Source organism: Chanos chanos, chromosome 8 (assembly GCF_902362185.1).
Source record: "Chanos chanos chromosome 8, fChaCha1.1, whole genome shotgun sequence".
NCBI lineage: Eukaryota > Metazoa > Chordata > Actinopteri > Gonorynchiformes > Chanidae > Chanos > Chanos chanos.
In genome coordinates this window covers 37742365-37770213 of record NC_044502.1, presented here as the reverse complement: position 1 = coordinate 37770213, position 27849 = coordinate 37742365, and the positions used below count along the sequence as shown (strand labels likewise).

The window sequence follows — 27849 nt, the reverse complement described above, 5'->3', positions numbered from 1 at the left end:
TTGCGCATTCTGTGCTTCAAGTCATGTTGTCTTTTCAGTATTCAATGTGCAAATTAACAAAGACTGTCAGTGATGTCATAGATGACTCACTGTATGGTGTTTTATGTTTGCTTAGGTGACATAGTGGACAAAGAGCTGTGTAGTGATGCCATCTTCCCTGCTCCGATTCCCTGTGACGTGCCCTGCCCTAAGGATTGTGCTCTCAGTCCCTGGACCCCATGGTCCTCCTGCTCCCAGACCTGCTCCAGCAAAACCGCAGAGGGCAAGCAGATGAGAACGCGCTCCATCCTGGCGTATAACGCTGGAGAAGGTAATAAACATATGACATTTATGTGTTAAGTCTGCATACACAGTTCCTTGTCATTTCTCGGATTATGACTTTCTTTGGTTCCATACCGGCTTGCTGGTCAGATATTCTTAATCTGTCTTAAAAGACACCAAACAACTTGGTGAAAACGTTGCTTGTGTTTGTCCCCACAGTTACCTCAATGATAGTGGCATGGATAACAGTCATGGAGGGTAACTGTTTATCAAAACGTGGTGCTTTTTTTTTTTTAGAGACAATTAGGTTAGTGTCCTTGTAGCAGTAGCAATGTATTGACATAAAAATGTTTATCCATCCATCTGTCTGCCTTTCTAACTGCCTTTGTTTTCTGTTTGACGTGGAGTCATAGCTCGCTGAGTGCCATTCATGTGCCAAGAATGTCATAGACCCTGATTAGAGATATTAGTATTAGAGTTTAGTTGTCTTTAATTTGGTTGTGAATTGCTGTTAGCCGTGAATTCCCGCTCCCATTGTTTTAATTTTGTAGGCCAAGATGTACGCCATGATTTTAATGTCTGTTTATTCTGTCTGAAGGTCTTTCGAGGGTTCCAAAGTTCCCAGAGCTCTATGGTATTTTTTTTCCCTCTTCTTTCCAATTGAATTGGTGTGTAGATGATGTGGAGAGACATACATATGCAGATATCAATAAACTGTGTCTTTAGATGTGCAAATAGTCAGTAATAATAGCTGATAGTGTCCAGAGGACACTGTATCACACTCCGATGCACAAATTTAGTCTAGGCATCAGCCCAGATATGACTACAAGCAATTTTCCAGTCAGTTTACTTGTTTGAGCAAGTCTGTTTTCAGGAACAGAAATTTTCACAAAGTGACTGTCTACGTGTACGGAATAATGCCCACCAGAGGCAAGCTGGGTTTTTTTTTTTTCACCATTAGAACACGCTTTCTGTTAGTTTTCCTCAGCAGATGTCTGTATGTTTCCAAGTGTAAGAGGCATACTAAATGAACCCATCCATGCAGAGAGAGTCTTCATACATAATTGATCATTTTCAGGGTAGATTTGTAAGTAAGTCAAAAGAGTGAGGAAATTCATACGGATAACATAAAAGACTTTTTTTTTTCAACCGATGGAGTTGGGGTCCCTGGGTGACCCTAAAATGCTTCTGCGTACCATGCTAAGATGTTTGGACCTTGGTACTGAACCTCTGGAAATACAGCAATATTTGAACTTTGATTTCGGTGCCAGTGGAGTCAGACTCTAGATTTAGACAGAAGAGAGGTTCAGCACCTCAGGAAAATGTAGCACAGACATATGTTCTTACTATTTAACTTTTGGACAGCCTTTTTTTTAATGTGTTTTTTGAATTGTAATTTTTTGTTACTGAATAAGAGACACAAAGGCACCTTCAATAATCAGTTTTACTCTCACCCTTGATAAATAGCCATGTAAATTACAATTTGTGCATCACTCCTCCGTTGATCTAGTTAAGATCATATGATGAGTTGGAAAAGCTGTGGACACTCTGTAAAAAAAATACTGAAAAACTGAAGTGATTTACTGGCAATAATTTCACCAGTAGCATACTGTTTATTTACAATAATGGATTGTGTTGTAAAAGTGGACCACTTTAACAAATTCGTTACTGTATTTGAACAGGTTTTCTTCCTCTCTTGCCCCCCCCCCCCCCCCCCCCCCCCCGTGTCTGTAATATGCAAATCATAGCTTTACTTTTAATGTATAGTTACAGTATTAAAGTCCCTCATTGCAGCGCAAAATTTTTGAATCTACACCTTCCCCCAGCTCAGCTTAGTCGTGGCCACATTCCTTGTTTCGGTATTCCCCGTTACTTATGCAATTCTCAAAACGGCCAGTGAACTTGGAGATTACCACATGCAGCTGGCAACTCCACACGCGTTCTCTGAGGCATGTGGAGTCACCTGCCGTGTCTTTTTACCACAACACAGAGGCTTTTTCCAGCAAACGTCATGCTGCGCCCGCCGGAACCGTCCGGCTCTAATCCGGCAGATCCGCCGCCTCCGGGACACGAACCCGGGTCTCTACTGCGGTGGGCTAGCATCTTTTCTGCTGTGCCATGGTGTTTATTAATGCTTGCGTGGTTAGTAAATTACTCTTGGAGTTCCTAATAGGCTTTGCAAATAACAGCTAATTACTGTAAAGAAAAGATGTTTTGACAACTTCAACAATGAGCTTGATTTTGATCTCCCAGAATGAACCATTTTTCCCCCCTGAAATCTGGTGTATATAAGAAATGCTGTAGATTACAGTAAGAATTTAGCTGTATAATTTTTTTTTTTTTTGCTGTGCAGATTCACACCGTGTGAGTATATTGTCATGAAATATCATGAAAATTTCATTTCAGTTACATCACTGGCACTGTACTTGTGTAGTCACTGAAGTACAAAAACTAACAGTAGCAGTATTTTGCGATTTTTTTTTCACCTTATAAGCTGCCAAACAAGTCCTAAAGGAGTTGTGTCAGGCTGGGTTTTTTTTTTTTTCTTCTTTTCTTTTGAGGACACTCGGGTTGTCTGTATTCCATGCGTTTTTTTTGACTCAGGAGCAAACTTCTCCTCATTAGAGGAACTGCTTTCTTCTCAGGATGAGCAAGCTTAGGTTCACAGGCCTGCTGGGCCCCTCCATCATTCCAGAAACCTGTAAATGTCAGCAATTATTCACAGACTCTACGGGCTCCTGAATTCATCGTATTGACTGCCTGCCTTTTTTTGAGTAATGAGAGAGCAAGCGCAATGCTGAGTTACTGATTTCCATGAATTTAGGAGGGGGGGGGGGGGGGGGGTAGAGGAACCATCGCCGTAGGACTGATGTGAAAGTGTAGAAAATACACACTTGACATGTCTGACTTAAAGACCGATACAAAAAGCCGCGACCGATGGGATAACTCAAGGGCTCTTCCTGTATCCAATAAACATGTGTGTGTGTGTGTGTGTGTGTGTGTGTGCTCTTTCAGGAGGTGCTCCTTGTCCAAACACCACAGTTCTTCAGGAGGTGAGGAACTGTAATGAGCAGACGTGTACAGTGTACCACTGGCAGACGGGCCCATGGGGGCCTTGCATGGAGGACATCTCCGTTTCCGCCACCAACACCACCATGAGCACCAGCTCAGACAGCGCTACCACCGTCAAATCCTCCTGTGTCATGGGCATGCAGACACGCAAGGTCATCTGTGTAAAGGTCAACGTGGGACAAGTGCCCCCAAAGAAGTAAGCCCACTTAACGCTTCTTCATTAAAGCTGACAGAGCGGTCGGTCTGCTTGGTGTCATGCAATCAATAGAATATATTATAAATATTGCCGGTTCAGCTGAAGGATTTTTTTTTTTTTTTTTAAATGTATCAGAGAGCCTCATAGCTAGTGAAGATGGACACTTGTGTGTGTTTTGGGCTCCAATGCTTGAGAATGACTGACAAGCTGAGATTGCTTTAGAGAGACTGCCATTCAAACGCAAGACCTATCTCTTCACCGCAGGCAAACATGATGGGGGGGGGGGAGTAAATAGAGAGTCACAAATAGAATAATTAGCACTGGCTCAGTTAATGTGAGACGGTACATTTTTCCTTGATGACTGTGGCAGTAGTTAAGTAGGTTTGATTCTTAAATGCAAATTAATCACTGCAAGATGAGAGCTCCCCTATGCTCTACTCAAATAAAACATGACCAAATTTACATGAGGATTTAGTCTCATGTTTTGTTCAAGCAATTTGGATTTCTGTTGCAACTCTTATATCTGAAATACTTTATGAATGGGGCCCTTAGTACATTTGAACTGTTGCCCATGTCTGTATGGTGTGCAGTTATATAATGGTTGAATCAGACTTGAATGAAATATATCAATAATATTTTTCAATGTTTTGCAAAGCATTTGAATATTTCTGAAATTTGTGAATGTAACGCAGCTCTCATTAGTCATTCATTCCAGCGCTTGAATTCTCAAAACGTACTCTCCTGCACTGCGTGCGTGCGTGTGCGCGCGCGCGCTTCCAAATGCCTCTCAGACATGTTTTTGACATCAGGCGTGAGGCGTGGAGGGCCAGGTTCACTTTGAACTGTCTCAGGCAGGGCTGCGGGGCGGTAACTCCACTCTGTCACTCATGAAGGCAGATTGAGAGGGAGAGTCCCAAACAAACAGACAGCACGTCAAACCTCCCGGCCCAGACCTTTGATGCTTTTCGCAGAAAATGACGAACGAAGTTAGAGTCTTATTTTTTTTTTTTCCCCTTTCCGTTTGTGTCAGTCTTGACAGCTTGCTTGGCAGTAGCTCCTTGTTATAGTTTTTTTTTTCTTGTTTTTATGATTTGTTCCCTTCATCTACCCAGCCAAGTTCTCGTAGGAGATTATAACATTAAGAATGAGTAAGCGAGTATTGATGGCGTTCCTGTCTCTCTTTTTCTCACTGGCACTACTAATGATCTGCTTTTGAAAAACCCCCAAGTCAATGCGCCGGGTTCTTTTTCACATCAACAATTATGACATTTCCCAGAAATGGAAATATAATGATTGCATGAATGAATAGACGCAATTAGATTATCCTAATTATTTGTCGAAAGAAACATTTTTTTTTTTAAGCTGTAATGAAATATTTGTCCTCCTGGCAAATGAGTTTGGATGTAATTTTTGAGAAATGAACTCTAATTTGGATCATGTCACTACTAGGTACCATTAGCATGATTGAGAATCTCAAACGAAAGTGAATTTTGTCTTGAAACTTTGTATGTCTTCAATAACTCAAAAGAAAAAAGAATCCTGTGATTGATGTGAACGGAACCACAAGATGGATATAAAAAATTCCATAGAGATGTTTGTCATTTGTTCAAGGATGTCTTGGTTTGACATGCCGTAGTTTTACATTTTTGTTTTTGTTTTTTTTTCCTTTGCTTTTGTTTTGTTTTGCACAAATACGCAATATATTTCTAAGGTAAGACACCCAGAGCTTATACATTGATTGTGTAAATAGAGCTAAAAAGCTCAGCTCTCTCTGTCGTGCCCCGAGCCTGGCTCATCCTCCGTCTCACACAAAGTTCATAGTCTCCTGAGACAGCTTTGCACTAATGCACATAGAGGAAGAGAGACGCCACTGTGGCACCGTGGCCCTGGATTTGTTTCTCTGACAGAGATTTCCTGCTACTACTGGTATTAAAAATAAATCTGCCTCAAATACACTGTAGCAGCGTCATACCATATCTCTTCCGCTAGAAACACGATGTTAATGAGTGCCCGTGTACCAGGGCGCCAGGCTCTGTGACACAGCGTGAAAACCAACGCCGCTCGGCTGTGGAGGTCTTTCCGACGAGATGAAGAAACGGAGCCGCAAAAAGCACCAAAAGCTTAGACGGATGGGGTCAGAGATTACTGGGGTATCTCTCGTCTGGACAATTTGACTCTCTTTATCCAGTTGAATTTATAAAAGAAATAGATCCGTGATTAAAACACAGCTGCAGATTACTGCAGCCCTTGTTCGTAAATTGTGAGATGCACTTGAACTGATAAAGGAGATTATGGCTCAAATCAATAGAACCTGTTGGGGGAGAGAGTGAGTTTTATTCTGTGTCCGTTTCTACTGCTGTCAGTTTACTTTACCCCAGAGCAAAGGAGCAGGAAGACATTTATAGTGTGTGTGTGTGTGTGTGTGTGTGTACACACACACACACACACACACAAACACACACACACATATATATATATATATATATATATGTGTGTGTGTGTGTGTGTGTGTATATATATATATACACAGACAGAAAGAGAGGGAGAGAAAAAGAGTACCCGTTTTTAGGGTTCTCTCTCATCTGAGACACCACAGGTCACATGGTTTGCAATGGTTAGAGCAAAAACCCAAAACTGAACATTTTAATAAGTTGCTGTTCTGACTTGTCGCAAATACTGTCAAAATGTTATAACCGCATTTTAAATGTAATCTCTGTCATCCCTGTTTGTTGTTCAAAAAAAGAAAAAATGTGAGATGTTTGTTTAAAGCACACATACAACATTATTAGTCATTGACATTCACACTGCAACTTTTCCAGAGGGTTTTCCCAATCCAGCTTAAGTGCAAAGTTTCTCTTGCCTCCACCAGGTGACACACAGCACCTAAGCCTGATAATTAATCCTATTTGGATAATTAGGGCTTCAGATGGAGCACAATCTGCAGGCATCTCCGCTCCCTGAAGTGTTATGCTTCTGTCTGCTCTTTGTTTTGAGATTAAACAGCTTAATACTCATTGTCAAATTATTTACTTTTGATTATGTGTTTCATCTACAATTAGTATCACTTATCACTTAATAATATTTGTGTGGAGTCACAGTTTGTGTGTGTGTGTGTGTGTGTGTGTGTTTGTGTGTGTGTCTGTGTGTAGATGCCCAGACAGTCCACGGCCAGAGACGGTACGGTCTTGTGTCTTGCCGTGCAGGAGAGACTGCATAGTCACGCCATTCAGTGAATGGACGGCGTGCCCACAGTCCTGTGATACAGGTACAGTCTTTCATCTCCAACCAGAAAAGACAATTCTATTCTCTGCTTTTCTCCACAAAATAAACATATGTCTGCTTTTCAGTTCATGACATCATTATATCTTTCATTCGATAAACACTATTGCTGAGTAATTTGAATAATTTATACAATTATAGAATATTATCATTACAGAGACTGTACAGTTAAATACGCCATCTTAAAACACACGATACTGAAATATCATCGATGTAATGACTGTGAAGAATTCCCAGTCTTCCTTTCACACTCTGATATTTATGCTTTAATGAAGAGAAAACATTTTACTAGGTCACCTTCCAACAGCAAATTTGTTAAAACATCTAAAAGTGGAGGACACTGTAGAATACATAATATAGATTTATGGCATAATATCATCATCCGTCATATACTGATGACCTCTTGTGCCACACAGGCATATAAATCTCTTTCTCGTCCGCTCATAGTCTTGATTAGAGATTTATTCTCTCAGTAACTGGCATTACGTATGTACTGCCCAGATTTAACCCTGTGGTCAAGGACACATTTTCAAATGAATATATTTGTGTAGGCGTGTTTAGAATGCACAGTTCTCAGGGACAAGAAAAGATACAACTATCAGTCTTAGGTCATTGGAGAATGAGCCCTGTATTTGAAAGTTATTGATTGTAAAAGTACACCAAATGTGTTTATACTACATCACACGGAGATATCATGACAGCCGTAAGAACTGACTTTCCTTATTTGACTTTTAATTAAAAATTAAACCGTCACACCTCTAGGTGTCAGTTGGGTTCCTCAGCTGATGTGATATTTTTACACTAACAGGTGCTAATGCACAAAGGAGGAAGCAGTCTCGTTTTCGCGTCATCATCCAGCTGCCAGCCAATGGGGGCCAGGAGTGTCCTGCAGTGCTGTATGAGGAGAAAGACTGCGAGGCTCCAATGATCTGCCCTGGTTACAGGTACGTCAACCCCGCTCAGTGGTCGCTTCTGATGTACGCACAGCCTCTTTTTCTCGGTTTTATTGGTGTGAAACCGAATACTAACCACAGGAGAAATACTTTGTCTCCTCAGAGTGTGGTGTCACACTGAACATTAATGCTGCTGTCAGCTTTGTCTGAATGAAAAGAGGGCATTTTTGGTGACGATATTGCAGGTGGAAGACCCATAAGTGGAGGAAGTGTCAGTTGGTGCCTTGGACCATTCGGCAGGACAGTGCTGGGGCACAGGAGATGTGTGGACCAGGACTCCAGACCAGAGGTATGTTCCTTTTTGTAAACCTCTAATATACGTTAATCATTAGCATACAAGACATCATCACATATCAACTTACTGATATAAATAAAACCGTCAATAAAATGAGATAGCAAAACTGGCATTTTTTTTTGTGTAATTTTTGGATATTTTTATACCGTTAACCACCACGCAGCAAAAAGAACGGAAGAAGATGTGGGTTTTTTTTGTTCTGAGGCTTTATTTTAGAGGGTAAAAAAACCCCAGCTCTGATAGCTCTCTCAGCTGAATAGACCCACACACTCTCCCATGCTCTTTGGTTTGTACCGTGCATACATCATTAACCACTCTCATATGCTCTCTCTTCATTTTGTTACTGTCTATCAGTGTTACTGTTCTCACATGCCCCTCTTTCATGTAGCTACAGCCATTAAAACAAACTTCCATCACGACCTGTTGGGTGGTAGGCCGTCTTTTGTATTTGTCTGTGCTATTGAGTTAAACAACAAATAAGACTGTTTACCCCTTTGAGGTTTTTTTTTTGGTTTACCGTGCTTGGACTTTAGAAAGGGTTCATGGCTACGAATCTTGAGAACTTCTCGAGTTTATTGACGGTTTGACTTTTTCAGATGTCTGTAACCTTGAGGCTCTTTTGGGCAAGCTTTTATCCATGTTCAGAACTTTTTGAAGAAGTGTTGAAGTCACCTGCAGGATAACGAAATGGAACTCATGTGTGGGAATTTTCTGGTTTTTTTTTTTATATATTAAAGAAATTCGTATCCACCCACAAGACACGAAACAGATTATTCTTTGCTTGTGCCGAGCAAGGGCCTGCACAGTCATCAAATCATCAGAGTCTGCGTACTCATCATTGTTGAGTGGGAATGAAAATTGATTTATGCAAATAAGAAAAAGTATTTTACCTCAGGAATGGCATTTATTTCAAAGCCGTAATGAAATGTATTATCTACGTTATTATTTTCAGCCATAAAAGTAATATATTGTAGCAAGCGAGGTCCTTTAAAATGGTCAGAAACACGGTGAGGTCTGGCATTCTTATCCTCATCACCTCTTAGCACAGGCCCGCAGACTGAAGTGTTATTTGATAGGCTGTGAATGTGTCTATAGGTTACTGCATCTTTGCATCAGCCTCATAAGCACTGGCATTGGACTCAATGCTCCTTCCAGAATGACCTCACTGTCAGCAACTTGCATAGGTCTCAACTCTCAACGTGACACTGTATTTTAGCAGCTTACTTACAAAGTCCTAACCACAGAATGCCTGTACAGCCCCTAATAGGCTCACAGTCACCAACAGACCCTCGCTGTTCAGAAACCCTGGGTCATGCGGGGACACATTTGCACATCTTATCTGCCCCACAAAACACCCATTGTCCTTCATTTAATTGCGGGTATTTGAACAGGAAATTCACGTATGGAGTTTCCTGTATTTACAATATGATTAAGGTTTGTTAGCTGTCCTCGTCCTTTTCCTCGTAAACCTTTCACTCTTGGCAGCCATCCACCGATACCTGGAACTTTTGCTCCTTTCAGATGGCGTAATGCCACTGTCTGGATGTAGTCTGTTTGATCTGCTTGTGTCTCATTGTAATATTGTGTGTGTGTGTGTGTTTTTGTGTGTGGGGGATCCCGTAGCCGTCTCATGTCGGAAGCTGGACGGAACCGTGGCAGATGTGAGCCAATGTCTGAAGTTTGCCAACTCCATGCCCCCCATCAACCAGCCCTGCCAATTACCATGCAAGGATGACTGCCAGCTTACCAAATGGTCCAAGTTCTCTCCTTGCTCATCTGACTGTGTTGGCGTGAGGACCCGAAAAAGGACTCTCATAGGTGAGCAAACTCATTAGAAAATGAAAACTAGTTTGTCTAACAAAGAATAATGCAGTTAAATCTGTCTGGTGAATTTAAGAGTAAGAGACATTTTCTGATTTAAGGTATGGCTTGGCTAATAACTCATAGCAAAAGTAGATTGATTCATTAGCTGTATGAACAGCAGTATGCAGTCTAGGAGACACTGGATTTCAGACGCATAGTGCTAAGGTTACCTCAGTGTTTATGAGATGTCCTTCTTCTCTTATGAGATGTCTTCTTCCCGAATTACAGGAAAGAGTAAGAAAAATGATAAATGTAAGAACAGTCAGATGTACCCACTCAGCGAGACCCAGTACTGCCCGTGTGACAAATACAATGCCCAGCCTGTGGGCAACTGGTCTGACTGCATCCTGCCAGAAGGCCGTGTGGAGAGCATTCTGGGCATGAGGGTACAAGGGGATATAAAGGAATGTGGGCAGGGATACCGCTACCAGGCCATGGTTTGCTACGACCAGAACAACCGCCTGGTGGAGACTTCCCGCTGCAACAGCCACGGTGGGTCGCTCATGTCTGCAAACCCCCCCCCCCATCACTTCAACGCTCCTTCCATTCATACATCTGTCTGTACCTCGACCTTCTTTTCCCGTCTTCTCCCTGTTGTGTCCCCCCTGTCCGTCCGCTATGTCCCGTTACCTGTCCGTTCCTCCGCTAATCCCTTCTTTAGCCTAGGAGCGTGGTTGTAATAGCATCAAGTGGTGATCAGTTGGCGTTGACCTCTGACCCTGGTCCTTGTGGAGACCGCTGATCTGCAGGCAGAAATCCCCAGCTTGTTAAGTCTGGAGTGTATTTTGGAGGACTTGGCCTAATCAAATCTGACGTTGAGAACTACTCATTTAGATTATATAGAGTGCTTTTTATGCATTTGAATCAATAAATGTTTCAGCTAAAATGAAAGTTATGACACCGGTAACACGGCTGCATCTCATTCCATTGATTATGAATTTTGGAATCCCACATCATCTTAAGTGCAGGGCGCTAGAATAACATTTTTTTTTTTCGAGTGGCGGCATTGGTACATGCTAACCTTTTAAGCTGGTGGCAGCAGCACACAGTATGGTTACACAGAAACTTTGTTACTGCATATTCACTAATATAGTGTATTCTACTGAAGTGTTGATGTGTGTCTGTCTGATGCCTTGTAATACTTAAAGTTATGCATCTAAAGTTATGCATCATGTTTTCCGTGTTCTACATGGTTTTCCTTTCACAGAAACTGAGAGATGATTTTTTCAACCCATCTATTAAGACTTAGAGCACCTTCATTTGTTTTAGAAACCTGTGAGAGCAGCAGTCACACCTCAGTAAACACAGAAAGCCGCAAAGTATTATCGATCCTGTCGCGCCTCCGTCAATCAAACTCCTGAGGCCACAAGGAGCAGGAGTCAATACTCCTGCTTTTTTTTTTTTTTTTTTTGGCTGGTTGATGCTTTCTTGCCAGGGGCTTGTGTATAGAATATTTTGGTGCTCAGTGGCACAGGTGGCACTGGCACGGACATGGTATCAGGTGGTGAATTATGTTTTTTTGGAAGAAACCAGTCAATAATGTGCTTAAAGCTACTCTTGTCCAACTGAGCAGTCTCTGTATCTATCTCCATTGGGTTTCTGAGCACGGAGGATGTTGGCATTCCCGTTAGTGGAGAGAAGGAGTGGGCTGACTAGCTTACACAAAAGTAAGCGGTCCCAGAAGGAGCGCAGAGAGAAATTCACAATATATTTGTGAGATGATAATGGATACAGGCAACACAACTCCGTTTGTTTGTACATCTGAGTGAAGATTGGACGGAAATATATATTTTGCTTCTCTCCGTAGCTGTATCAGTACATGTTCTATACATAAAAGCTAGACTTTGCACCGATGGGACTAGATAGACTCTCTAAAAGCTTTCCTTTTCCATCCCAAAGGGAAATGAAAGCGTTGAAAATGTAACCAAATTGGTTGTAGTCTACACTCTGGAGCCCTTCTCCCTTTGAAAAATGAGGCAATTGATCTCTTCGTTTCAGTTACCTTAGTCAATTGATCTTCTGGTGGTTAGGTGCCAACATTTCTATAGCACCTCTGGCATGCATTTTTGGTGGTCCTGACCTTTTGACTTAAGAGGAATAGAATCCAATAGATCACTGAGTGTATTAGTCCATTTAGTGATTCTGTTAATTACAGATGACCGGACTCGCTTACTGAAACTTGCCAACTCCTGTTTCATGTGGCCTGTTTGAAGAAAGTGGCTTCACCTCCACATGTTTTCAATGCTTGGACTATTATATAGTGTCTAGTATTAAATGGCTTCAAAATGGATGTCTGGATTTAAAATGTTCATCTGTCTACTGCTGTTTTAAAAGTGTTTTTCCGATGCATCCATCTACTGTTCCTTTTGAATGCATGATATAACCACTCACTCAGAAAGTCAAGATGGAAGAATGTAAAACAGTTCACTTTTCTGATGTCTCTCTCCCTCCCATTCACCTCATTGGTTAGACAGCTTATGAAATTGTCCTCCAGACTTTACATCAGAGCACACACAGCGAGAGAGAGAGAGAGAGAGAGAGAGAGAGACAGGGAGAGAGAGAGAGAGAGAGAGAGAGAGAGGGAGGGAGGGAGGGAGGGATGATGTCATCAGCACGCTGCACCCCCGCTATGAGTCGCTGATGCATTGGCATGTCAGAACAGCAGAATGTGGGCGGGATTCTAACATGGCCCTTCGATCTTCACAGCAAGCCTCTTTCTTTTTCTCTTTCCTTCATACCTTTCATCCTCTCATCCTTTCCTCTTCACCTCTCCCCTTTCCCCCACCCGTATTCTTCTCCCTGCTCTTTCTCTTCTGCTCCTTTCTTGCTCAATCTCTTCTGGGTTTATTTTTTTCAGCATCCCTATGGCCCCCCCCCTCTCTCTCTCTCTTTCTCTCTCTCCCTCTCTTTCTCTCTCTCCCTCTCTTTCTCTCTCTCCCTCTCTTTCTCTCTTTCCCTCTCTTTCTCTCTCTCCCTCTCTTTCTCTCTCTCCCTCTCTTTGTCTCCCCACCCTGTCCCATCGTCTGGGTTAATCTTAATAGTTCATCTTAATGGGATGCTCTGTCTGACACGTTGCCTGGGGCTGTAGTGGAAATCAGCGAACACTCTTATCTCCTCTCATTCCCACACATCAAGGGAAAGAGAAAAGCCACTGTTTTATTCAGTATATCATGTGTAAAGCTCACCTTTTTTATTTATTGGCTTTAACTTTCAAGAGATATTCATTTCCGCTTATAAAAATTCATAAGATATCTGACTATATTTCAAAAGCATTATATCTGGTGTATGCAACAGGGTAGAATGCAATGTTCATGACATCAGTGTTCTTATGATGACGCCAATCGCAAGCATTACCCATTGTATCTGGTGTATGCAACAGGATAGAATGCAATGTTCATGACACCAGCGTTCTTATGATTACCCAAATCATAGGCATTACCCATTGATATTTTGTCTCCAATACCCAGGCACATTTGGAGAAGCTGCAAAGAAGATAGTAGTCCATGCAAGGCAGTGGAGTTGCAGCAAATCTTCACAAATATTCCCAGCGTAGTTTTTTTTTTTTTTTTCTTCTGTAAAGACACCCATAGCGAAGAGATGTAGCTTTGCATAGCTCACTCCGTCGTGCTTTCATGTCCCACTCTTTGTTGATCTACTAAGAGAGGACTCCCAGGGTCAGGATGAGACATTGAAAGGAGGAAGATGATGGTGATGGAATGAGGCCATGTCGATGAGCCGGTCTCTGAGGGACGCCGTGAGCATGGACCTTGTAGTGAAGGGCAGAAAACTTGGGGGGGGGGGGGTGGTGTAGTCACTGACTACTGAGCCTGACTGCGTGGTTTCAGAACGGCACACATGCTGGGCCAGTAGATCAAGGCCTGGGCATTTGGGAGGACGTTTGTTATATTAGAAGGGATACGCTGAGTGAGTGCTGTGAGTGAGTTTTCGCAGCTGGGCGGATGGGGGTTGTAAGAAGTAATGCTCAGAGACACTGTGTGTTTGTGTAATGGGATGTGTAGGCACCGCTGGGGTCTGCTCAGCACTACTCAGAGGGGGCACACACTGTCGACTTTCCTCTGCTCCGCTGTCACAGTGGAACATGATCTCATTAATCAGTGGGTCGGCTGCTCACAAACAGGAAAGGCCATGAATCTTGGCCTATACCAGAGCCTGGACTTAATTGCTTCGATTTTTCAATTAGAGCAACTGCCCAGAGACCCTTAAAGGAATCTGTCATGCTGCCGCATTCTGTTTACATACTACCTCCAGTCTGATTGGCCAAACTTTTAAATGTCAATTTAAAAGGACACCTCCAAGCACCTTTTGACCCCATTTAGGGGTGGGGTGGGGGGGGCAGTTTACTGGTGAAGTACTGTTTAAGGAAAGATTTGATGTGCCTCTGATTAAGGTGGATTAAGTTTCTTCTCAGACTTGTATTTTAGAAAGGAAGTTGAGGAAGCACCCATATATAAGTAATGAGGAATTACAGTTGCGTAGCTTCTTTGCTTCAAAAAGAAGCTCATGTCCAGGGATAAAGAGGTCTCTGCCATGCAGATTAAACCAAAAATCCAGGTACTTTGAACACATTCTTAACGCTCGTGTACGCAGGCCTGGTTCCCTGGTGGTTCCTCTGACGTTCAGCGATCTGCTGGAAACCTTGACCATGCCGTGACCTTAGTATTCTTAGAAACAGGAGATCCTCTTGATTCGGATGGAAAGAGATCAACTCGGGAATGGATCAGAAGCAGTAATACATACTGTGTTAAATTCTTAAGGCTGACCCATTCACATGTGTGCTCTGTTTCTAAGCCATGTTATACGTTTATTGTAAAATCCTACTATGTAGGTTTTTATTGTCTTATTAAATGTGCTTCACATGGCCTGGTGTATTTCTATTTTTACTGGGTCAAAAACCTATAGCCACAGTGCATTTAAGAGTTTCTTTCACACATATTGTACCACAATGAAAAAAGCTATTGGAAAGTAAAAAGAATGTAAGGGATGTTTCTTTTTTTTAACACACTACATACTATATGGGCACAGAGATTCAAAGAAATTGCAGCTCTAAAGAACCACAAAAAAGACCCCATTAAATTCAATTCAATTAATTCAGTTAGATTCATTAGTGAGTCGTTATATGGTGGATTCATTTTGATTCTATTCACAAAAATGAACATGATGCTAAACATAAGTTCATTGCTACGCAGTGATTCAGAGGGACTTTGTATGAGTCTAGATGAATACACTCCACAGTGTATTTATGCCCTTTATAAACACAGTTCTGATGTTACTCTCTCCTGGCATTCCTGTTCAGGATACATAGAGGAAGCCTGCATCATTCCCTGTCCTTCAGACTGTAAGCTCAGTGAATGGTCCAACTGGTCACGCTGCAGCAAGTCCTGCGGCAGCGGGGTCAAAGTTCGATCAAAGTGGCTCAGAGAGAAGCCTTACAACGGTGGACGACCCTGTCCCAAACTTGACCACATCAACCAGGTAAAATGCACCTTTTTTTACCACGCAGTCCACACGTTTGTTAAAGTAAAAAAGTTCATAGGACAGTTAATTATTTCGTATAAAGTTTGCTAGCAGCCAATTCTGTGTAACGGAAATGAATCAGCGATTAAAATCAGAGAATCAACAAGTAAGAAATGAATGAATTACGGTAAAGAATCCAGGTGAATACTGAAATACTCAATGGTTCTCAAGTTCTTTTTCACTGTCTGTAACCAGATTATCAGGGCTAGATTGAGGTCATGATGATCTGCATTTGAAATCTGTACTCACCCAAGTCTCATACCGATGTTTGACCAGGTCATTCACAGCATGGTTATCCGCCTAAAACTGGATGGACCCAGTCAGCTATTGCCTCTGTACAGAAAATTGTTGTGGTTGCAAAATTCTTGCATGATGTATGAAATGTATTACTTCATACTCCTTGAGAACATATTTGTGTATTTTTGCTTTTCCAACATGCTGGAAATGATGGTTTACCACAGGCACAGGTAAGAGACCCCAGTCCTCATCCTCACCCTATTCATTCTCACCGATTGACATTTATACATTTTTTTATCAATTTAATAGTTAGTCAAAGGAGATTTGCGGTCATGGTTTAGATAGACAGAGAATCATATAATGAATGTTATCATTTCTCATTTATTCTGTCTGAAAAATGTATGGTTTTGTAAATTATTAGCTTTCTTTTGAGTCACTTTGCTGACCTGCATTTCTCTGCTGTAAAGCTGTGGTTTGTTTTCATTTTGGGTTACATGATAAATTAAGACACATAAAGTATATTGTCTCATCAATTGTATGGTAGTTCCACTTGACTGACACAGGAATATATTGTATATGTTAAAGTAAAGGCAAGTTATAAGAAGATAGTTCCCTAAAAAAAAAACGTATTGCTTTTATGTCTGCTGCATCTTCCCACCAGTTTATGTGTATCTCCCAAATGGATGCAGGTATATGAGGTGGTTCCCTGTGTAAGTGACTGCAGTCAGTATGTGTGGGTGGCTGAGCCCTGGAGTGCCTGGAAAGTCAGCAGCGTCGACCTGAAGGAGAACTGTGGAGTTGGGGTCCAGACCAGGAAAGTCAGGTAGACCATCAGCATCACCCGATTAGACTGCGCAGTCATAATGTCTGCGTGGGTTCAGTGAATCTCATTTCTAGAATGCTTATACGGACTGTTTCACCTACGAAAAATCTAAATAGACCATTTCAGCTACTGAATACTTAAATGGGATGTATTTTCCATTCTTAAAGGTAATTGTTTCCTACCGTTGTTTCCTCTGCACATTTAGTACGGTTCAAGTTTGTGCTTGATCAAACGCTGTGTTTTATAAGCCTAAAGAACATCTCCTCTCTATTTGCCCACTGAGCTAACAGCATTGTCTTTGATGTCTTTCTTACAGATGTATGCTTAACACAGTCGACGGCCCAACAGACGCAGTGGAGGACTATCTGTGTGACCCAGAGGACATGCCTTTAGGAGCGAGGGAGAGCCGATTGCCCTGCCCTGAAGACTGTGTGCTGTCTGATTGGAGCCCGTGGACTCCCTGCACCCTGGTGAGAACTTTCCTTTAATTTATGTGCTTTTCATCTACTTCACGGGGTTACTGACTGAATTAGTACCACAGGGAGATTCAAACAGTCAAAAAGGATCATGCCCTGAATCTGAAAAAGAAATTGGATTAAGTGCATACATTTTTTGGAATCAGAATGGAAAAGTGTCACACTGACCACACAATGTGCCAAGCATTTGAAGATGACCTTACTGCACCCTCCACTCTCGATTGCTTTTAAATCTTTCACAGCTACTAGACTTTGAATCCTAAATTGGAGTTACATCAGTCAAATACGGGCAATGAAGGCTAGTCCAGAACACGAGAAAAGTGAGTTGGTATTTGGAGGGGTGTCTGTTGAATTCTCTGACATAGGGGCACTGCCAAGATACCCACGAGAAAAGCACTTATGCCCACGAGAGTTGCTTCCTGTCTCTCAGAACCCTCAATATCTCTTTAAAAGTGTGAAATTAGTTCCCAGCGAATTTGCCCGACTCAGTGAAGAGCTTAGTGTGTGGTAGGTTCCACGCCCGATTAATATCCTCTGAACTTTGAAGAGAGCCGTAATAGACACAGCAGGACGAGTTTGTCGGTTAAGAACAATCCTTCTTCGGTCTGAATCCCCCGTTTGTTCAGTCAAACACGTGGGTATTCCAATGGTCTTATTCTGACGTTTTACCCCTTTAGCACATGGCACAAAAAAAAAAATGTAAAAAAAATCTGGACTTCATCTGATCTTTTTCCTTTTCCTCCTGAGCCATTATTAATCATGCACCATTCACTTTGAGGGCCTGACACACTGACTTTCCACCAATTTCCATCTCGCCGTGCAGTCCAGGCAGCACCTGCAGAGTCTGCCTGATGTGTTATTCATGCTGGGCTGTGGGCAGAGGAGGGAGGAGGTGCTTACTTAAGGCTGCGGCCAACGCTTGTTTAAAATCTTCCTTTTATCCTACAGAATGCCTCTCGTTTGGGTTGTGCCAAAGGGGGAGTTTGTAATTTTGGGAATGAAACATGATTCCCGGGTGAAAAGATGCGCGGCACTAGGTCTCGAGAACAACAGTCAGAGCGGCGCGTTCTCTTATTCACACATAGTTCTCCAGCACACGTGACCGGCTTGAAGGCAGAGTAGAGTTTTTTCTTGGATGTGTCAGTGCTGAAATGTTATCATCCATTTCCTTATGTCTTTGCGAGTCGATTCAGATATGAGTAGGCTCAGTAGCATGTGTGTACGGCATCTGTGCTTGTAAGTGAACGATGTTTCCGTTTTAGCCGTGCACTGGAAGAGGCGATCGAGAGAGGACAGCCTACGCCATACGCCTGCCCGCGGGAGGAAAAGACTGTCCAAACAGCATGCAGACAGAACCATGCCTTTTAAACAGGAACTGCTTCCATTACAGCTACAACATCACAGGTACACAGAATACTAAATGGGCCACACTTCAGCTGAATAACGAGTCTTGGTTTAATACTACATCATTCTTTCAAAACATCGGTTTAATATGAACTATGGATGTGCCATATGCCTCCACAAACGCTGTATTTCTTAAATACTTAACGGCGCCCACTTGACCCAGATTACCTACGACTGTGTTGAACTGTTCTGGTTTTCTGGTTGTCTTAATCTGTTCCCTGCACAGACAGCGTTTCTGTTTCTCTCTCTCTTTCTCTCTCTCTCTCTCTCTATCTCTCTCTGTCTCTCTCTCTCTGTCTGGTTTTAGCATTGTTCTCTTCCCACAGGCACTGGGGAGTTTCAGGCAATATGTACATAATGCAGGAGCAGAGATCATTACTGGAAAGACTTTTTAATGTTGGTTGTCCCCTCAGTGTTTCTCAATTCAGCTCCCTGGGGGAGTTCTAAATAGAAAATTGCATTCAGTAAACAGAGCTAAAGCTTTGCTATAAAACCACTTTGTCATGGGGTTAGAGGCAGGAGATGATGAAGTATGTGTGCAAGGCCAACAATTGAACCATAGCCTCTTTATGACATGTACTGTTACCATAGAGTCAAACTGTTCTTGGAGCCAATCTGAATAGCCTCTTTATCTGAAATTATCACACATGTGCCTTTGTGCATTCAAATCTTCCTTTATAGCTGCTGGGGGGGTCCAGTGAGTGCTATATTCTTGCCTTCGCTGGTGGTTGGTTTCCATCATTTTTTCTTTGTACACTGCGCCAGCATTGCATTTATGTGTGTATGTGTGTGTGTGTGTGTGCGTGTGTGCGTGTGCATGTGCGTGTGTGTGTGTGTGTGTGTGTTCTTTTCAGACTGGAGCACATGCCAGTTAAGTGCCAATGCTGTGTGCGGTTATGGTTTTAAGACCAGGATGCTGGACTGTGTGCGGAGTGATGGCAAGTCTGTTGATCTCAAGTTCTGTGAGGAGGTGTGTTTGTGTGTGTTATGTTCTTCTCTTTAGTATTCTCAGAAAACCTTCAGAAAATTGCAATCCATGACTTACTCCTTCCACAACTAAGAAATAAAGAAAGTTCCACTTTGTTCATGTTTTTTTAATAAATGTCATGGAGGCCTGGGGCCTGAAAGTGTTACATGCTAATGTCAAAGAATTCATGGATATATCATGTTCATAGACATGAAAATAAAAGGAACTGAAAGTAAACTATTTGGTAGATGTAGCCTCTCATGCTCTTCCTGACCGACATATAGTGATGATTGAATCAAAGGAAAAAGAAGTTATTCTTAGACATGTTAAATGGCGGGTTAATGTGGCCACTGTGACAGAACTGGTAGAAGATCAGTCAAATGTGCACATTTCTGGCCATTTTTAATTGGACCCTTTGGGCAATGCAGAAGAGTCAGCCTCACTGCAAATTAACCCCTTAACCCACTTTTTAGCTGGTCTCATTCATTTGCGCGGTGACAAGCACTCTCAGCGTCTAGACCGTCCTTGGCTGTGGTGCAGGTTTCTCACCGCTGAACGCTCTTGTAATGTCATGTAATAAAGCACAGTGTTCGAATGAAACTGATTTTCAGCGGTTCACGTCCGACCGCCCAAAATTTCTCCAGATGAAGGAATGAATGAATGAAAAAAATGAATTGCGATGTCGTTGTGAAACTAATAGGCGCTAATTGTTTCTTGCTGCAGTTGCGCCTGGAGAAGAAATGGCAGATGAACTCGTCCTGTATGGTGGAGTGCCCAGTCAACTGTCAGCTCTCTGACTGGTCATCGTGGTCAGAGTGCTCTCAAACGTGTGGCTTGGAAGGTAAAGGCTTAAGTCATGAAATTTCATCACCGGACATCTTTAACATGTCAGATTTCTTCACACAACTAGGCTTCATAGTTTCTATCAGGGCATTTATTGATAATATTGGAAAAATGTCTCTGTGTTTGTGACGCCTGCTCTGTCCTGCATTTGAATTCTCCTCGCACGAGAGACACGGGGGGATGTCTCTACCTGTTGTTCGGTGAGATTGATCCCCGTGTGCAGTGAAAAATAAGACTCATCAGTTCTGACACTCTGATGGAAACACGGGGGGGAAACAGTGATTAATCAAATGCTTTTAAGTGGAGGGTACGCTCATCCTGCATGTCAAACCTTCCCTCCTGCATAACGGAAACTGCCTAATGAATACAAATACCTCAAGCCAGAGCCAAGGGCTGACAACCTGCCTGCTGTGAAACCGCAATGAAGGAGTGAGAGATAAAAGAGAAAAGGAGCGGAGAGCGAGAGAAAATCTATTGCGCAGTTTTATCCTAAACACATGCAGGCTAAACAGAATAAATGGCCTAGCTGTCAGATATTTTAAGTCGGCTTTGCCGGGAGTTGGAGGCTATTGTGTGTAAGTGAAAGAGCAAGAGTGTGTGTGTGTGTCTGTGTGTGTGTGTGTGTGTGTGTGTTGGTTGTTTTTGTGGCATTGTTTGGACCAAATATCCCTGTATATATATATATTAGTATCCAAAAAAAAACAAACAAACATCTTTTTAAAGATGTTTTTTATTAATACAAAAAGGTGACAAAATGTTTCTCTAGGTCAGTGTGAAGTCAGGGTTAGTTATAGTTATAGTAAAATTTGACGGTAACTGGGAATTCCGGGTGTAATATGGGAATATGTATGTGTATGCAAAGAGGATGGACAAAAATGGAAACATCCATCAGTTTATGAATATTTAGTGAGTAGTGAGAGGTTGGGCCAAACCTTACCCTCAGGACAGCTCAGCACTTCTCCGAATGCTGTTATACACATTTCAAAGTGTTTCTCTTGAGATATCAGACCGTTCCTGAAGAAAGAGAATCTCCATTTCTTTGAGGGAGATCTACTCTTTGCTCTAGAACTTTCCATAAAGGTTCAGCAGTGTTACGTGCTGATTATGGTCGCCTTGGAGGACATTTGATTCTAACGGTCATGAAACCAGTTTTGAATCCGTTTAGCAGTATATATGGGGATGTGGTTTTCTTGGAATACGGAAATATTTGGATTTAGCAGTGTTTACTCCATAGGGTGCGCTTGGTCATCTGACATGGCTTCTTCTTCCTTGCTCATTATTCTGCTGTGCAGAGCTATCACTGGACACAATAATTCCCATGAGACGACTGTCCATACCATTACTGATCCACCACCATGTTTATACCTGGTAACGGGCAGTGTAGGTCGAATACATTATTTGGCTTTGTCCAGAAATAAACCTCATTTAAGAAAAAGAGCTAAAAAATTGACTCAACAGAACACATGTTTTTTTCCATTATTCATGGATCCAGTGCACATAACACCAAGTAATATTTTCTTTTTGCGCATTGGGTTTGGTTTCAAGATGTTTCTGTTTGACTTGCCTACAATAAATGCCAGCTTCTTCTCAGACCATTGTTTCTTGGCATTTTGCACCTCGTTAAGCATCCAACTAGTCCCACCACTGAGCTTAGATGTGCATTCATTGTTCCTGTGGATTTTTCTGGTTTGACATATACTGTCAAAGATTATCCGCATTGGTCTCTTGGCCCGTTAATTAATTTCGCAATGTTTGTGACAGATGCACCTGTAATTCATAAACATACCATTTGACCTCTATTGAACTCAGCTAACATCTCATGTTTTGAAACGTAGATCTCTTTTACAGCAAACACATATTCTCGATTAATATTCAGTATACTGGGGTTTCAGTCGTTTTTGTCCATCCATTGCATGGACAGCCATATACTTCTATGTGAGGTGTGGGAAGGGTCTTTGAATTGGAGCCCATGCCCTGTGGTATGTTTCGTGGATTTGGGCATGGCACTCCTGTGGATTGGGGATGACACTGCTTCCTCACAGACAGCGCTCTGCACACTGTACTGCTGCTTCTTCCACTGCCTCTAGCTGGAGACCTCAGAGGGCCTTCTGATCAGACCTGTTCCACACAGAGCGGGTGCGAGGAGGGAGGTTATATAAATAGAGAGACGTTGGCACCGAGAGAGAGTCAGAGAAACTCATTTTCCTTCCAAGCAAAAGCAAATCTTGCCCTGTTTGCAGATATTTCTCAGTCTTGTTAAGATGTTTTGAAGGTCACACTCTGTATTATATAATGATGTAGCATGGGCTTGGATCCAAAGTCATTATGGCAGAGTGTGTGAGCAAACAGACAGTAGCTCAAGACAGCTTTCACTTAAGTCTCTCAGCTAATAGCACTTTTTGAGGAAATGTCACATATGTCCAACCAACAACTCTCCAAAAGCACTCTGAAAACACTCCCTCAGAAAGCATTTTATTCCGAATACTAAATCAGTATGACAGAGTAGGTGGCACAAAAAACGACAAATGCTACTTTTTTCTTTCTTGGCTTTACGTGCCATATGGTTCACTGAGGCTTCAATGGAGAACCCCTCCATCAATGTTTTCATTCTAACCATTTCCACCCAAATGTGTGTGTGTGTGTGTGTGTGTGTGTGTTTGTTTCTCTCCAGGGAAAATGTGGCGGAGGCGCACAGTGGTCCAGGCTCCTCAGGGGGATGGCAGACCCTGCTCTCCACAGATGGAGCAGTGGAAACCATGCCCTGTCCGGCCATGCTACAGATGGCAGTACAGCCCCTGGTCAGAGTGTCGTGTTGAGGTAGGTTCCTCCGATTGTCTTTTTTTCCCTCTATTTCTCTCTCTCTTTTTGTTCTCTGTGCCTCAGACCGAACCTATGTATTGCTCTATGGGGTTTGTGAACATACAGTAAAAAAAAAAAAAAAAAATGTAAGAACATAAGTGATATTGTGAATACAAGATTGCGATGTGAGTTGCATTTTGAAGGGAGAATAAAAGAATAGTTCAAAAATATCTGTATTTTGATGGGAGAATAAAAGAAAAGTTCAGATATATCTGTATTTTGATGGGAGAATAAAAGCGAAGTTCAGATATGTCCGTATTTGACGGGAGACTGTGTGAATTTACAGTGTATTTGACAGCGGGGCAGCACCAAAGTGTGTGAGTGAACCATCATGTCAGAATTCACGATCTGAGCAGGTGCTAAACTATTCATAAGTCACTGGGCACAGATGAGGAAAAAAGGGGGAGGAAAAAAACCCCCCAAAAACTTAACACCCTTCACACAACAGTAACACTCTGCACCAAGCCAAATACAGCAATACAATAGCGGCTCACCACTTTGTCCTTTTGATCTGGTATTCTGACTTTCTCAGTCTCTTTATCACTTCTTCATTCTCTCGCTTCCTCTCCCACTCCGCCTCCCAGTTTCTCTCACTCTCTTTCTCACCCCCTCCCACGTTGACTTTAATTGTTGTGTATCTGACTCCTGGCTGAGGCTGTATTATGCTGTAGGAGGTGGTGTGCGGTGAGGGCCTGCGTTTCCGGAACCTGACTTGCTTTGTGTCGGACGGCTCCAGAGAGGGCGAGAGCAGCCTAGTGGAAGAGGAGCTCTGCAGTGGCCTGGAGCAGGCTGTGGACGGAGACAAGGACATTGTTCTGGAAGAGACCTGCACTCTACCTTGTCCAGGTAAAAGAACAGTTCATGTGTGTGTGTGTGCGCTTCAGTGAAAAGGAACCATGGGCGATGCGGGAAATCCCACAACAGGACCAACCCGATTCTCACTCCACCACTGCTAACACAGCTTTGCGCCCTTTCCAGGCGACTGTTATCTGATGGAGTGGTCGGACTGGAGCCCGTGTCAGAGCGTGTGTGTGAAAGCCGAGCGCCTGGACTTCGGCCCCGTGCAAGTCCGGTCTCGGGCGGTCGTTGCTCAAGAGCCAGAGAATCTTGCCCAGTGTCCCGAACAGGAGTGGCAGACCCGAGCTTGCACCGGTGAGACGCGCGGCCGTCGTCCCTTATGACATCATCATAAATAATGCTGTCTGTAGAACATCACGTAATTCCAGTAAAGAACAGACATGTCCTTGAAGGAACGCGTGGTTTCTTTGGCACATTTGTAACGTAGCACTTTTAAATCAGCAAGGTCATGTCACCAGTCACTTGACTACTGATACCTACTCCTCACACTCTTGGCCTGTCCTGCCGTTTTTAGATGGGGACTGTTTCGAATACATGTGGATGAGCAACTTCCAATCGGGATCGTCTCGCGTGGTTTGGTGTGAACGTTCTGATGGAACGAATGTCACAGGTATCATCCTATACTCTTGTTGTCTGTCTGCTGTTCCTCTACTAACTAGATGTCACGTTACTGACACTGACACACAGTGTCAAGAAACACTTGAAGATTTGATGCGGTTAAAAGTTTTCTCTGCACATGTTGTCACTTCGACAACATGACGTATTAGTGAGAATATATAGTGCTTAATGGGCTTTCAGAGGGTTTTTTTTAAGTCACGGATTTTTCACAGAAACTGAGATCCCTTTAGATTAATACCTTCTTAATACCTACTTAATACCCTCTAATTTATGGGGCTGCCTGCGGAGCTCAGGGTTGTGTTGCCCAGGTCATTAGGAAGACCTTTGATCTCTGACCTGTAGGTGGATGCCCACCCACCAGCCCCCCAGGGTTAGGAGGATCATGTGACCAACTCTGTGACAAACCAAAGTCGTTCTGTTCTGAGGTAAGACGAAAGAACTTTGGAACATTGTTCTTTGGATCAGTGAATGGTTGATTATCCATAGCAGGAATTGGAAGACACCCAAAATTCAGTCAGAATTGCTTAAAATGAGCAAACACAGTTCATAAGATTGATAGGTTACCATAACCTCAGACATATCATCATCCTCTACCCTCTGCATTCAGACGTTTTGCATTCTCAAGCATGTTTGGTCAGAGATTGCTGGTGACGACTGTGTGCCTCTGTTGCCCCCTGCAGGACGGCCTGTGTATGTGTGAGGAGGGATACACACAAATACTCTCAGCAGAGGGACTACTGGAGCAGTGTGCAGAGATCCCTGTGCTAGAGATCCCCACTGCTGGGGACAAGAAAGCTGATGTAAAGACCAGTCGAGCCATTGACCCCACCCTGTCGACCACCGCCCAACCAGGCTGGACCGGACGAGCCTGGTACCTTCAGCCCTTTGGACCTGGTATGCGTGCTTTATCAGGCTAAAAGAGTAAAGACAATCCAATCGCATTTTTTTTAAAACATCAATACAGTTTTATTTATAGGTATCATACAGTATCTGCCAAGAGCGTGTTCTCATTGATAATACACTTATGAACTTTTTTTGAGGTCAAACTGAGATGTTAGGGTTTGTTTTATTTCATCAGTTGAAATTTGAAAGGTGAAGGGCAATCATCGTTGATAATCTTGTTCTCTTTAAGTCACTGCCTTTCCAAAACAGATGGGTCTCCCTAAACGTGGATCTGAATCTGTTCGCACTGAATAAATGCAGCACATTAAATATTCAGACAATCAGTTCCTGAGCAGTGTAATAATAGGGTAATGCTATGCTCTCTTTCCTGTAGATGGCAAACTGAAGACGTGGGTGTATGGTGTTGCTGCAGGAGTTTTAGTGCTCCTCATTTTCATAGTGTCAATTATCTACTTGGCATGGTAAGCAGGCTCTTGTTTTCACCCCAGTCTTGGCATCATCATTATTCATAGCTATTTGTTTTATCGTTTTCCTTTTGTTTTCTTTTACCCACCCCTCCCCACCCCCCCCACCACCACCTACGTCTTTCTTCTGTTCCTTCACCTCATCCATGATGAGCAGCAGTTATTGTGCCATCCGCCACTCCCTTGCAACTCCTGACTCTGCCAATGGGACGGTGGTCTGGATGGGACAAAATGCACATGAAATGACTTATACTTGCCCAGAGTGCCAGCAGCCCGCCGAGACTGCCACTTAAAGGCCAAAGGCGGCAAAGCAGCAGCCGTCGAACGCTTGACCCCTCCCCTCCCCCCGCCAGTGTCTCATCTCCTGCCTGGCCAGCTGCATGGTGCTGCCGGAGCAGGTGAGCCTCTGATTGGTTGGAAGATCTAGGCTCATTTGCATTGTCTAATCAGAGTGTGGTCAAATATAGGAAAACATAGTGTGCTACTGTGTTTGGCCGCCATCAGATGGCTTTGAAATATATGCAGCCTAATGACAAGAACGTCACAGTCTACATTCAAATTTCAGAGATATTAAAATACGTAACTTTCCACTGTGATGACTGGCTCACATGGCAGGTATCATCACTTGTATTAAGATGAGGTTTTCATCATAAATTTTATGATTTTTTTTTTTCAAGCTGCATTCTTTTGTCAGACATTTTACCATTCAAATCTACTGAATTCTTTCATAAATCACTGTACGAAATTCCATAATCATCCCTTCTTTTTTATTTTTTTATCATTTTTGTTGCAGTTTCATTATCCATCAGTCCTATTTCTGTTAATATAGTCTTCTAAACATACTGATGTAGCATAAAGATATCTTTTAAACGTGTTGATATAGCATAAAGATATATCTTTATATACAGCATGTATATACAGCATGATATGGTTCTGAGTATGAATTCAAAGCTGTAATGTTTAGAACAGAAGTGCCTTTTTTTTTATAATAGTCATCAAAACTAAAGACTACAGAACCCTCATGAGGCCATTGTTTCTTCTGGAAAATATTTTAAGCTTCTTAAATAGATGTTTTAGACCAGTCCCCAAGCAAAGAAAATGTAAAAGCGTCTGGCAATACATTAGAAATTCCATTCCACTCAAACAAAAAATGTTATGAGCAAATATTGGAACAACATGTTATAAATGATGATGTGATGCAAATTCATTCTTTTGTCCTCAGTAAAAAGCCAAAGAAACCCCAGAGAAGACAGAACAATAACAGACTGAAACCTCTAACCCTGGCCTATGATGGGGATGCTGACATGTAGCCCTCTTGGAAAGGCTGTTGTCATAGAGACCCTGTGAGGATTTCATAAACCAACCATATGCCCAGAGCCCACACACCCGCCATCTCTGGGTAAACAGAAACTTTTTTTTTTCCAGAAGAAGCTCCGTGGACATGACAAGCTGAGGATTTCGTTTTTTCCGTCTCCTTTTTTTAAAAAAAAAAAAAAGAATTTCGTCTCAAAGAGCCTTGACAGTCTCATAAAAGTGAAAGAAAATGCCTTTGTTTTGTTGATTATTTTATTTATCTGTAGACAATACTCAAAAAGATATCGTTTCGATAACTCTGTCTCCAAACGTGTTCCACGAGTAACACGTCGAGTGGTTAGTGTGTGGGGCTTGAATTACACAATGCCAAACATTGCAATAGACAGCAGTAAGAGTTTAACAGAGAAAAGCACGGACGTCATTACTCAGTGTTTAAATGGATTTCTATTCACTGTCTTGGAAGCAAACGAGATTTGCTCGTAGGAGTTTCTGGGTAGCCGCGATTCTGTGGAAGGGCAATGTACAGGTCTGGAACGAAGTCAGATGTTAGTGGAGCTACTGCCTGCTTCCTGTGTCTTGATACCAGGCGCTAATTTTGCACTATATTAGTGCAGCATGATATGCACTTA

The 27849-nt window shown here is 42.5% G+C and overlaps 1 protein-coding gene across 1 annotated transcript in view; it reads left to right on the top strand.

The window, feature by feature from the left end:
* The window catches only part of thsd7ab (thrombospondin, type I, domain containing 7Ab), a 66563-nt gene extending 39347 nt beyond the window's left edge, over window positions 1-27216 (top strand). Inside the window, exons 9-30 of the mRNA XM_030782186.1 lie at window positions 125-310; window positions 3277-3529; window positions 6679-6794; window positions 7617-7752; window positions 7947-8050; window positions 9680-9874; window positions 10148-10411; window positions 15234-15412; window positions 15916-15921; window positions 16381-16514; window positions 16831-16984; window positions 18253-18394; window positions 19249-19364; window positions 20085-20202; window positions 22876-23021; window positions 23735-23909; window positions 24042-24215; window positions 24436-24531; window positions 24882-24964; window positions 25220-25433; window positions 25816-25903; window positions 27129-27216. Of these exons, the coding sequence (XP_030638046.1) occupies window positions 125-310; window positions 3277-3529; window positions 6679-6794; window positions 7617-7752; window positions 7947-8050; window positions 9680-9874; window positions 10148-10411; window positions 15234-15412; window positions 15916-15921; window positions 16381-16514; window positions 16831-16984; window positions 18253-18394; window positions 19249-19364; window positions 20085-20202; window positions 22876-23021; window positions 23735-23909; window positions 24042-24215; window positions 24436-24531; window positions 24882-24964; window positions 25220-25433; window positions 25816-25903; window positions 27129-27216 (3167 nt within the window). The remainder of the gene's footprint in view (window positions 1-124; window positions 311-3276; window positions 3530-6678; window positions 6795-7616; window positions 7753-7946; window positions 8051-9679; window positions 9875-10147; window positions 10412-15233; window positions 15413-15915; window positions 15922-16380; window positions 16515-16830; window positions 16985-18252; window positions 18395-19248; window positions 19365-20084; window positions 20203-22875; window positions 23022-23734; window positions 23910-24041; window positions 24216-24435; window positions 24532-24881; window positions 24965-25219; window positions 25434-25815; window positions 25904-27128) is intronic.
* Window positions 27217-27849: the final 633 nt, after the last annotated feature.